This window comes from Abramis brama (genome assembly GCF_963993115.1).
Source record: "Abramis brama genome assembly, chromosome: 3".
Lineage (NCBI taxonomy): Eukaryota > Metazoa > Chordata > Actinopteri > Cypriniformes > Leuciscidae > Abramis > Abramis brama.
This window is the reverse complement of record NC_139965.1, coordinates 49,096,023-49,108,938: the sequence shown is the minus strand read 5'-3', so window position 1 is coordinate 49,108,938 and position 12,916 is coordinate 49,096,023. Positions and strand designations below refer to the sequence as shown.

The window sequence follows — 12,916 nt, the reverse complement described above, 5'->3', positions numbered from 1 at the left end:
TACTCCCTCCCGTATGGGATGAAGGGGTGGTGGAGGGATGCTGCTAAACTGTCAATGAATTGAGGTGAGACTGCTGAATATATACACCTCTTATCGTTGATTGCTGAGTGTAGAGGTCTGCATTCCCGCGGCTGTCCCGCGGGATCCGCGGGACCCGACCAGATATTTTGCGCCGCGGGATTAAATTTCCGACTAAAAAACGGTAGCGGTCGGTAACTCTGGTGTAATTTGAACGGGAGCGGTCGGTCATTCAATATCACGTTCCCGACGCCGACGTTCTTTCAGAACAGCATATCTTCGCTTTACCTAATCTTAATCTTATCGACCACCCGGTATAGGCTACAGTCTGCCCTGCACTCAGGACCGTTATGCATGCGCTACACGCACGGACCAGTAACGGTTCTTTCTGTCATGCATTGATTGTATTTGCTGGATCTGTGCGCGCACGCAGCATGTGCATAACGGTCCGACTCCTCAGGGCAGACTGTATGTGATAAACGGCCCTCAAAAGAAAAAAATGGCAGAGCAAAGTGTTGATGCGCTGTCCTTGAAGGACGTTAAACTTGGACTGGACAATGGTCAGTTTACTGCTAAGAAACCCACGTCAGGCAAGTCTAATGTATGGGAGTCTTTTTCATGCATCATAGACGCAGATGGGGAAAAAAAAATACCCTTTGCAGCTTGCGCATTGTGATAAAATGCCTAAAAGTGTTCCCGTTCAGCAGTCACAAGTACGAATAAAAATAATAGGATACACTTCATTTTTTTTTCGCTGCGACAATTTTTCCCCTACTGTCTGCAGCAAAATGTTAAATTTTGTATATTGACAAGGCGAATAAAATAATAATAAAAACAATGTTTGTGCAGACTACATTTTTATTTTCTCTGTGAAAATGTACATGTGAAATTCTGCGAGATCTATATTAAGCGGGATGGTCGGGTCGGGAAGAAAATTATTCTAAGCAGACAGCGGGTGAACAAATAGTGTATATATAGCGGGAACGGGTGGGTGCGGGATATAACCCCAGCGGGAGCGGGCGGGAGCGGGACTTAAAAAACAGTCCCGCGCAGACCTCTAGCTGAGTGCTCTCCACTCGTGTTAATTATCTGAACGTGCTCCTCCCGAACTTTGTTAATAAAACATCCTTTCACGAGTTCACACTTACATACAATTAGAGGGAGTAAAGTTGAATGCGTATTTGGCGTGCTGTCTGGGGGGAGGGCTCCGAGCTCGGAGTTCGGCCTGAACCCAGAATAGAGTTCTCAACGGGTCGGGTCGGCCGACAAACCCGACGGGACCCGTGGGTTCAGGCCGGGTTCGGGTCGAAAATATAATCAAATGACTCGGGTCGGGTCGGACCTCGGGCTTAATCTTTTCCGCTCAGTGAAAAAAAAACAAAAAAAAACATTTATCATTTAATCATCGCTGCTGTTGTTCACCGTAAAGAAAGTCTGGCTGCTGCGTGCAACGTTGCAACTCTGCATCATGGAGAGGGGCGGGGGCAGACCTGACGCCGCTGCATGCACGCCTTTAGCCTGGAAAAGAAGATGGAGTTGGTGAAAAGTAAATTGCCACAGGTGAATTCACCGTCGCTACTACAGCCTATTTATATATTTAAAGTTTATTGTTTCAGTTGTTTGTATTGTTAAAAGGCGTGAACATTAAAGGTTGATTTGAATTCCCGTCTGCTGGTCATGATAATACGTGTATGAAAAAAAAAAAATCTGACGCGGCGTCGGGCCGCGGGCCGGATTCGGGCAGATAATTCATGTTGATGTGTCGGGTTACATCGGGTCCGGGCTTTAAAAGCCACGGGCCGGGCCGGGTCGGGTCGGGTTGGGTTGTAATTTTCAGGCCCGTTGAGAACTCTAACCCAGAGTACTCCCCCCAAAAGGCTAAAGAGCAGAGGACAGCCGCCGGACTAAAGAGTAGGGGTTTTAACGGGTGAGTTACAGGAATATTAATTCTGAATAGTGAGGTACTGGAGAGGAGACATCACTGCTGTGGCAGTAGAGGAAATTAGCCAGAGGAACAGAGCTCCTGCGGGAGCAGAGGAGACATCACTGCTGTGGCAGTGGAGAAGATTAGCCAGAGAAACAGAGCTCCTGCGGGAGCAGAGGAGACATCACTGCTGCAGCAGTGGAGAAAAACAGAGCTCCTGCGGGTGCGGAGGAGACATCACTGCTGCAGCAGTGGAGAAAATTAGATAGAGAAACTGAGCTCCTGCGGGAGCTGAGACATCACTGCTGCGGCAGTGGAGAAACTTACCTGGAGAAACTGAGCTCCTGCTGTGTGTCTCAGCTAAGGGAGGAGGAGAGTGGGGCCTGCCAGGCCGATGCTCGTCTTACTGCACGTTAATCAAAGACGCGAGGAAGAGGAGGTGAGAGATGAATCCTTGCAGGATTATGCGCATCTGAAGTTTAAGTGGCCGAGCAAAGATAACAGTTCGCGTTTAGAACAATTTTGACTGTCTGGGAAGGTGGACGAGATCAGAAATATCCTATCGATTTTTTTCTTGTGCAGTGAGGCCTGGAAATCAACTGTATCCAAGTTAATGCCCAGAATTCAATGGACGAGGCTAAACCCATGGTTTTAACCTGTGCAATTGGAATTCCCAGCTCAGCAGAAACTGTGCGGGGCTGAGAGATCGATTATTAAACATTTGAAAATGTTCTTATTTTCTCTGTTTTTTAATTGGTTTCTCGAAACCAATAACATGCGCTTACATGATGAGAAGACTAAAACGTTTTAGAACCTGCGTATATTCACCTCTGACACATTGGTTTGATCATCAAAAAGCAAAGTACAGTCTGATTTAGATTATTGTTTGTTCATTTATCTGTTGCTGGTTTGAGTGGCATACGCGTATTCATTTAGTGAAGTTCAAAAGAGGCAACTTATGGTAAAAGACAAAGCTTGCATAAATTTGTGCACCTTGAATTTATTTAATTGTGTTCGACAATCACTTAAAGGATCACTAAAATTTTGGCGTGAAACACACTGCTTGTTTATTTTTTATACTTATCCCAACCTGGAAATTTCTCTATCAAAATCACTTTCTAAGCTGCGCAGGAACCCTCAACATGACAGTTTATTTTCATTATTTCTATTGCTATGGGTCACATTCTCTGCTGATTTTGTTCGTTCTTAATCAGAAAAACCAATAGTGAAGCTGTGGTTTTAAATTACTTCAAAAATAAAAATACATTTATGCTATAACTTTAAGTTTCTAAGTGATTTTTGTAGATAAATTGCAGGACAGTGTTAACGATAAGTTCTTAATGATTCTGTGTGCAATCTGCACGTAATGTATGACCTACTGTTTACATGTGACTTTACGCCACAAGGAAGCATCGCGTTGATGGCGGCAAATTTTGTACAGAAACGAAAAACGTATTCCTCCGATCAAAAAATGAGTATCCAGATGTCATAACTGGCTCGTGATTCAACAACTGAAGCGATGCGAAGTTCAACCAGGGACAGAAACGAGAAGGTTTTGAGCTGAGCACTCACAGAGTTGACCCGGCAGACGTTAAGAGTGTGGACTGGCCGAGACTGAATCTGCGGCGCGGCTTACTTAGGGCCTGCTGCGGCGGCCTGATGCAGAAGGAAGGCCCGTTCAGTCGCGTGAAGAGGGCGGCATTGCCTTATTGTCCATTTCTCTATGGCAGGAATTATTGAATGGTCCGGTTTAGAGAAATACGCGGAAGGAGACTGCGGATATTTTGCCTGCGGTGGCGAGGACCCGTTTGTTTGGCCTGGCGCCCGCGATATAACACCAGAGGATTGCGGCAAAGATTCCTGATTCTTAAGGACGAAAGATTCTTCATCAAACGGGAAGAGATTGATTCGGACATGCAAGTAAGGTACTGCGCGCAGGGCCAAATGCTGCTAAACTGTCAATGAATTGAGGTGAGACTGTTGAATATATATATACATCTCTTATCGTTGATTGCTGAGTGCTCTCCACTTGTGTTAATTATCTGAACGTGAAACAGCTTTACTTTCACAATCTTTTCACAACACACCCAGATAGCAAACTGACTCCAGACCGGATCCGCCGCGGAGGTACCACAAGCTCCGGAACGGATCCGCAAAACGGGTCCGGAATGGAGTCCACTTGCACAGCGCAACGGATCCGGAACAGATAAGGATTGCGGATCCAGACCAGATCCGCGGCAGACCCTAACCGTATCCGCTGATAAAGCAGCTTATCCGCCGCGGATCCGATCTGGACCCGTTTATGAAGCAGCTTATCCGCCGCGGATCCGATCTGGACCCGTTTATGAAGCAGCGTATTCGCCGCGGATCCGATCTGGACCCGTTCATTTCGGTCAGGAAACCTTTCACATCCCAATTATCTGGCCAAAACTATAGCTACAGATATTTAAAATCTAATGGTGGACAAACATTAGATAGACTGGATTGCTCTATAAAAGCTTGAATAGTTATTAATGTATCTGCCTTTATTAATATGAATAAAACATGAAATCATTAAACATTAATCATTTTAGCCAGTAACAATAAAAATAGGCTATTACAGACTATAAATGTATTTACTATTTTTTTTATTCGTGTATACATTGAATAGACATTAGAGAAAAAAAAAATCAACCATGAATTGTACCAAGAACATAATTTTATTTAGTTAAAAGATTACACTACTGTTTGGGTCACTACTGTTTGGGTCACTACTGTTTGGGTCACTACTGTTAGGTCACTACTGTTGGGTCACTACTGTTTGGGTCACTACTGTTGGGTCACTACTGTTGGGTCACGGTTTTCCTGACAGGAGGGACGGCTCCTTGAGCTTCCCCTATCTGATGCCAAGTTGAACCACCGGATTACATGTTTAGTAATTTCGTCATTGGTGGCGGCACGGGAGACATGGCTCTTTCTCACAGCACCTGTAATACACAAGCATTTCATTAAATGTCATGAAATCACATTGAAGCTGGTTGTTGTTTTTTAGAGGATAGACATAATCCATTTTTTTAACTTAAAATAATATTTCCAAAATCATAACCACGCTGTGCAAGATTGCCAAACCGGGTCGCATTTCTGTAGTTCTAATAGGACAAAAGAAAACTACAAATTTGACTTGCTTTACGTCAAGCGTTACAATAGTCATTATTTTGTTTTTCTTCGTTTCTGATGTCGCAATACATCATACTTTCATAAAATCATTCCATCATACTCAACCTTGTCTGTGGACATCGTTCATTCCAAAGCCGGTGCTGGATAAACAGCGTGCATGCGTGCGACGGTAGGATACGGTGGGCTAAATTATTTACGACAGCGGTAATGGACAATTCCGCTTCCAACCTGTAGGGCGACCGCAGAGGAAAAGTTCCTTGGTGTTGCTTTAAAACAAAAGTGTACAATCTGACATTTTTAGGTACACTGTAACTTGTGGTGCAGTAGCGGTTAATGAACCGTATGGATCTTTTGCGGTAGAACATTACGATACTTCACAACGGTTGGCATCCTGCGCTGTCTAAAATAGTCAGAATATAAACTTTTATTATAGGTGTATTGTAGTAATAGTAATAATTATAATAATAATAATAATAATGTGTTACATTTATATAGCGCTTTTCTATGTACTCAAAGTGCTTTCACATATGGAAGGGGGGAAACTCCTCAACCACCACCAATGTGCAGCATCCACTTGGATGATGCGATGGCAGCCATATTGCGCCAGAACGCCCACCACACACCAGCTTACTGGTGGAGAGGAGATTAATTCATTTTTTAAATTTGAAACAAAAACGTGACAGTGTACCTTCAAGGGATAAGTTTGACCTTTTTTAGCCAGACAATACTTTATACATTTACTTACACAGGAGTAACTTCTTTGACTCCATCTGGTTGAATGATTTTTTCCCATTCATGCCCTTCCAGTTGATCCTCCTCCCAACATCGTCATGGAACATGTGGGAAAGGATGTTCCATGTGACACGTTTTGTGTCATGGCCCCCAATAGTTGCCAGGGAGGAAATCTAAAATGTAACAAAAATCTGTCATTTATTATAGGCATAAGAATAAGACTTTCTGATTGGCTGGAAGACCATTCAAAACATTTATAAAATGGCTGATAAAAATATTTTGCTAAACATTCAAAATAATTAACTATAACAAAATCCCAAGGTCATTCACATCCCAAGGTCATTTTAAAGTGCTCCTATTTTGGCTTTTAAATATTCCCTTTCATGCAATGTGTAAAATACATAGCTGTTTGTGAAATGTAAACGTTCTACAAAGTTGTAAATGTATGATAAATAAAGTTATTTTCTCCCAAAAGAAAGAATCGACTCTGAACAAAATTAGGAAATATCAACATACTTTAACAGTAAAACACTATGTAATGTAAACTTATCTTAATGAGATTGGGAAAAACAACTCACCACACTAAACTTCGGTTGATTATTTGCAGGATTTTTGAGCCATTCCTCAAAATTCTCAACCTCTGTCATGGATGTTAATGGAAACACAACTGGGTTTTCAGGCATTTCCATGTCTTGGCCTGCTGGATTCAACTTGCTCGTCAAGTAATTTACTTTAGTTATAAGTTGCTCTTGTTGATGCTTTATTAGTTCCAGCAGGCTTAATATGTGGACTTCTGCAGCTGTAAAAAAGAAAGAAAAAAGTTTGTAATATATAAATAAATTTAATTCTGTCAAATCATTAAGGCACAATTCACTGAACAGATGAGATATATATATATATATATATATATATATATATATATATATATATATATATATATCTCATCTGTTCAGTGAATTATATATAATTTTATATATATATATATATATATATAATATATATAACATATATATAATTTTTTTTTAACAGACTCCTTAAAGAATTTAATTTAGGATTTTAATCACATATAAACATTGATCAGAGAACACAAAAAGAAGCTCACCTAAATGATTGATTAAGTTATTCTAATTTTAACCATTATACAGAAAAAGTTTTCATTGAATAAAACTAGATTAATGCCCATAAGTTTAGTTGACTAAAAAAAAGAACTAAACAAAATAAGGATAAGGTTGACTAAATATGATAAAAGTTAAATAGTAAATTTGACATAAATGCATAAAAAAAACAACTAAGTATGCATAAACATAAAAAAGCTGACAAAATGAACTATTTGAGTCTTGTATCCAATGACGTATTGCTCACCAGAGCAGGCAATATTGTCTGATCCACATCTTCCCCCCCGCCAGGTAGGTCTGTAGACCCTGCTTGCAGAAGGGGTTTGCTCTTCTGCTGGTCTTTCAGAACAGTGAGGCGGTGAAATGGGTGGAGGCGGTGAAATAGGTGGAGGTGGAGAAATAGGTGGAGGTGGAGCAGCTGTGCCGCTACTTGGGATAAAAGGTGGTGGTGCTAAAAGTTTGCCTCTCTTTTTATGAGCAACTTCCTCTTCGCTCTCATCAGAGTCTCCCAAGAAATGACTATAAATTAGGGTGGAAAAAAACAAACATCTTATTAATAATAATAATAAATGTAAAGCCTTCCTGTAGCTCAAACAGTAGAGTGTTGGTGCTTGCAATGCTAAGGTCATGGGTTTGATTCCCAGGGAAAGCAAGAACTGATGGGAATGCAAATGTGTACCTTGAAATGCAATGTAAGTTGCTTTGGATAAAAACGTCTGCCAAATGTAAATGTAATTACATAAACATTTTCACTGGCCTAAGAACTTAAGTTGTAAATCAATGTAATTGGTTGAGAATGGTTTCTCTGAGAAACCAGAAAACATACTGTCCATTTAACTCTATTTCAGCTGGCTTTACGTGTGGTGGTTGTCGGGTTCATCATATCATAACACTAAATAATGTTTTTGAGAAAATATAGAGGCCAAAAAGTTAATGTGAAATAAAAAAGGACAATATACGTATACTAACATCGGCTTTGGCCTTCTTTTTGGCCGAATCTCCTCCTCTTCCTCTTCAGACTGTAGATCTGATGTGTTGCTATTTAGTGCTTTCTTCAATAGTTGTCGTGCCACAAAGTAGTCATCTGAAAATTAAATAGCCTACATGTTAAACTTCAGTAGACCTTCAAATTAATAGAGTAAAAAAGAACAGAACTATAGACAACAGAACAATATGAGACAATATAATTAAAAGGATTTTCTTCCCATATAAAATATTGGCAAAATACTTTGATATTTGCTTACATTTAGATTATTTAAAAGGAAAATAGCATACCACATGATTTAATAACTCTGGCATCATATTTTTTCCAGTCAGGTCCAGGTTCTTCAGAATTTTTTGCTGCCCTGTTCACTCTCTCATCACTTTTGTAGCTTGGCCAATAGATAACTCCATCATTGTACCAATTTTGTGGCACCACTGCTACGGTTTTGTTTAGCAGGAACTCAATTAAGTGAAACATCCTTTAACGAGAAGGAAATAACAAACAGCACCAGATAAATTTAACTTCCTGTTTCAATAACAGGTCAGTACATCTACCTTGGGTTATTTCACCAAGTGCATGGTCACTTTCAAATTAAAGAAGCTGGTCCAAAAAATTAAAGAAATTCAGATATGGTCAACAAATCGGAATTGGGCATCAAGACATGCAGTGTAAATGTGGCCTTATTGAACTCAATTGGATCAACAATGAACTGTCAACTTACTGTGAAGTTGCTTTGAAACAATATGTATTGTATAAAGTGCTATATAAACAAACATGACTTTGAACACATTGAACAAGCAACTTACAGTAAAGTAAAGTACTTACAGTTAATTGTTATCCAGCTTCAGAGTGCAGTGTTTGTGATGATGCATGGTAATGTCATTTTTTTTTCATTGTATCTGGTCCTAATTCTACATAAACACCTGTCATCAAAACTAATGTGCAACCGCATCAATTCTTACAGCTAATATTAGAACACAAGAGCTAAAACTAAAACTATCATTCTCCCCAGTAAATGCCTTTACCTTTTAACTGGTAATTATAAAAAAAAGAAAAACTGATAAGCCTCTTTAACCTTAAAAGTTTTAGTTCACCCAATAATGAAAAAAAAATGAGAGTGAGTAAATGATCTTAAAATATTTGTAAAATATTTGTAATTTTTGGGTGAACTAAAACTTTGACCTGTGGAGATATTCCTAAAATGTATGAAATAAGGGTATGGCCACAAAACCATCCCTATGAGGTAAAACAACACATTTTTGGACAAGCTCTGAAGCTTTAACACACTTGAGTATATCCAAAGTTTCTGAAATTGTATGGATATTCAGATAGTCAGAATTGAATGGGTAAGTGAAGAACAAAGACTTCTCTGAAAATTCTTTGTACACTACGTAGACTCCATCACTGCATTCCACAATGTTATGTATCATGCAAATCTCATTTCCAATGACAAAGACATTATTCCCGGTTGAAACTTTAACAGTCCATTTGTCACAGGCCATCTCACCATACTGTGCTTTCACTGACAATCCATCTACAAGTGGCCCAACAAAGTGCTGTTTTTTAAAAGAGGCACCATTTAAAGGAGTGTCAGTAATTCTCATCTCAGACAATCGACGAATAATTTGGGCAAGGGGAAAGTCTGGTTTTCTGACAAGCCTTTTTATCTTGTGTAGGTAACTTTCATAGGGGAATGCAGAAAATGAGTCAAGACAACCATGTCGTTGTACTTCATCTGCTAGATGGACCAAAGCATGTACATTATACACAAGTTGATCTTTGCCATATATTTCCCCAAAGTGTGAAACAAAAGATCTAAGCAAGGTGCGAGCATACTGTGTATGGCAGGATAGTCTAGGACTTACTAAAATAGCAATACCAGAGAAGAGTAGCATGAAATTGTTGTACATATTTCGGTCCAGAAAGCTACTTAATACTACAGGTCCTGTGTACAGCAGAAACTGCCTCAATTCAGTGGCCTTCCAGCGATCTAATTCCCTCAGCGATCTGGGCTTTCGAGCAAACTCCACAGGAATATAGGGACGCATTTCTACCAGTTTAGCAGACATTTTCTCAATTATGTTTGCAGGTACTCTGAAATTCAGAGGACCCCTGAGCCAAATGTTCAACAAACGCCTAACCACACCTAAACAAACCAAATGCATATAATCTAGAGGGAATTGTGAAACCATGCCAACACTACTGCCATTAAATGGATGTGGCCCCTCATGATGATGAACCTCATCAATCATGCTGTCAAATGTATCATCTGTCCTTAGAGCATAGTGTGTACATGGGTATGTCATGCGTCTGTTAATGTATTTACCAGGCTGAGAACATTTGTCACAACCATGGTAGCCATTATGGTTCTTTGTGTTTTTAACAAAGGACCTGGCTGGTGTGTCACAAATGACTGTGTCCAGCTCAAGCTTCAATGTCTTACCCTCTAGGTCAAAGCCTTTTTCAAGAAGTTGTAACTCAGTTACAAAATCTTCAAGAAACTCTTTTGCTGAGCTTGGTTTCTTTGATCCACAGAATAAACCGATCACTACTGGTTCTTTCATAGGAACACTCAGTAGCAGTCCAAGAATAGGCCACAGTTGCAGACTAGAGCTCTTGAACAAAGGAAGTCCATCGATGTTAATTTGTAACTTCAAACATAAATTGTCTGCAAGTGTGTGTATGTGTTTAGACAGAGTACTTCGAAGTGATGTCAGAATACCAAAATAGTGGTACTGTCCCCCAGCTCTTTCTATGATAGAGTACTTTGTCTTAGTCCTAAGGAGGGTTCTAGCATCCTTTGGAAGATCAGGATGGCAAACGCGAAGAATGCACAATAGTGCTGTCAAAGCAACCAAAGAAATTCCAAAGTGTATGGCCCAGTTGGAAATGCTGTCAGAGAGTGAAAATGTCTCAGACAGTTCATTATCGGAATGTTCTGAATCAGATGTCTGAATCGGCCTATCACAGCTGCCAACCACGAAACCCTCCTGTATGTCTGCATCTACCTCCATGCCACCTTCCTCCATGTCACCTTCCTCCTCACTAAAGTCTAGTCCAGTTTCAGTTGGATTGTCTGTACTGTCTTCAACAAACGTTCTATTGACATATACAAGTTCCCTATCTGTTGTCCTTTGAAAGTCAGTCAAATTTGTGCAGTCATCCCTAATTTGTTTAAGTCGTTTATCTACGTCTACATGGGTCCTCCGTCTTAAGGTGGAGCTGGAGACAGGTACAGTTTTTCTATTCATTTTATCTAAAAGAAACGTTACAGAAACACAAAATACAGATTGTAACAGTGAGTTGTGGAAAAGAACTAAATTTGTTGTGTTTTTTCACAAATAATTACACAGCAGGGCTCGACAACCAGTACAGTGTTAAATGCTTTGGTGGGGACCAGTGTCAGTATTTGACTAAATCAAGTTGGAAAAGTATTAAATCTTACTTTACTCAGATATTCGGAGATGAAACTCTGGATCAGACTGGTAACACTTGAGCAAACTGTAAGCTAAAACAGAACACACACACACACACACACACACACACACACACACTTAATATAATATAAAATAATTACCTGAAACAACATGACATGGAGAGGTGGTTGAAAATATATTTGTCATGATGTAAACTAAAATGAACTAAACTAACCAAACCAGTACAGCGTTAAATGCTGTAGTGGGGACCAGTGTCAGTATTTGACAAAATATTTGGCTAAATCAAGTTGGAAAAGTATTAAATCTTACTTACTCAGATATTCGGAGATGAAACCGTAGATCAGACTGGTAACACTTGAACGAACTGTAAGCTGAAACAACACACACACACACACACACACACACACACACACACACACACACTTACTTAATATAATATAAAATAATTACCCGAAACAACATGACATGGAGAGGTGGTTGAAAATATATTTGTCATGATGTAAACTAAAATGAACTAAACTAACCAAACCAGTACAGCGTTAAATGCTGTAGTGGGGACCAGTGTCAGTATTTGACAAAATATTTGGCTAAATCAAGTTGGAAAAGTATTAAATCTTACTTACTCAGATATTCGGAGATGAAACTCTGGATCAGACTGGTAACACTTGAACGAACTGTAAGCTGAAACAACACACACACACACACACACACACACACACACACACACACACACACACACACACACACACACACTTACTTAATATAATATAAAATAATTACCTGAAACAACATGACATGGAGAGGTGGTTGAAAATATATTTGTCATGATGTAAACTAAAATGAACTAAACTAACCAAACCAGTACAGTATTAAATGCTGTAGTGGGGACCAGTGTCAGTATTTGACAAAATATTTGGCTAAATCAAGTTGGAAAAGTATTAAATCTTACTTACTCAGATATTCGGAGATGAAACCGTAGATCAGACTGGTAACACTTGAACGAACTGTAAGCTCTGAAACAACACACACACACACACACACACACACACACACACACTTAATATAATATAAAATAATTACCTGAAACAACATGACATGGAGAGGTGGTTGAAAATATATTTGTCATGATGTAAACTAAAATAAACTAAACTAACCAAACCAGTACAGCGTTAAATGCTGTAGTGGGGACCAGTGTCAGTATTTGACAAAATATTTGGCTAAATCAAGTTGGAAAAGTATTAAATCTTACTTACTCAGATATTCGGAGATGAAACTCTGGATCAGACTGGTAACACTTGAACGAACTGTAAGCTGAAACAACACACACACACACACACACACACACACACACTTACTTAATATAATATAAAATAATTACCTGAAACAACATGACATGGAGAGGTGGTTGAAAATATATTTGTCATGATGTAAACTAAAATGAACTAAACTAACCAAACCAGTACAGTATTAAATGCTGTAGTGGGGACCAGTGTCAGTATTTGACAAAATATTTGGCTAAATCAAGTTGGAAAAGTATTAAATCTTACTT

At 39.4% G+C, this 12,916-nt stretch overlaps 1 protein-coding gene across 1 annotated transcript; it reads right to left on the bottom strand.

The window, feature by feature from the left end:
- Positions 1-4,028: 4,028 nt before the first annotated feature.
- LOC311078920 (uncharacterized protein) lies at positions 4,029-10,959 on the bottom strand (the record flags this gene model as incomplete). Its single annotated transcript, XM_084107973.1, has 10 exons — positions 4,029-4,908; positions 5,844-6,003; positions 6,409-6,629; positions 7,193-7,464; positions 7,915-8,029; positions 8,221-8,408; positions 9,317-9,486; positions 9,871-10,076; positions 10,257-10,388; positions 10,899-10,959. The coding sequence occupies 10 exons, from the start codon at positions 10,957-10,959 to the stop codon at positions 4,751-4,753; spliced, it is 1,683 nt and encodes a 560-aa protein (XP_083964099.1). The 3' UTR covers positions 4,029-4,750.
- Positions 10,960-12,916: the final 1,957 nt, after the last annotated feature.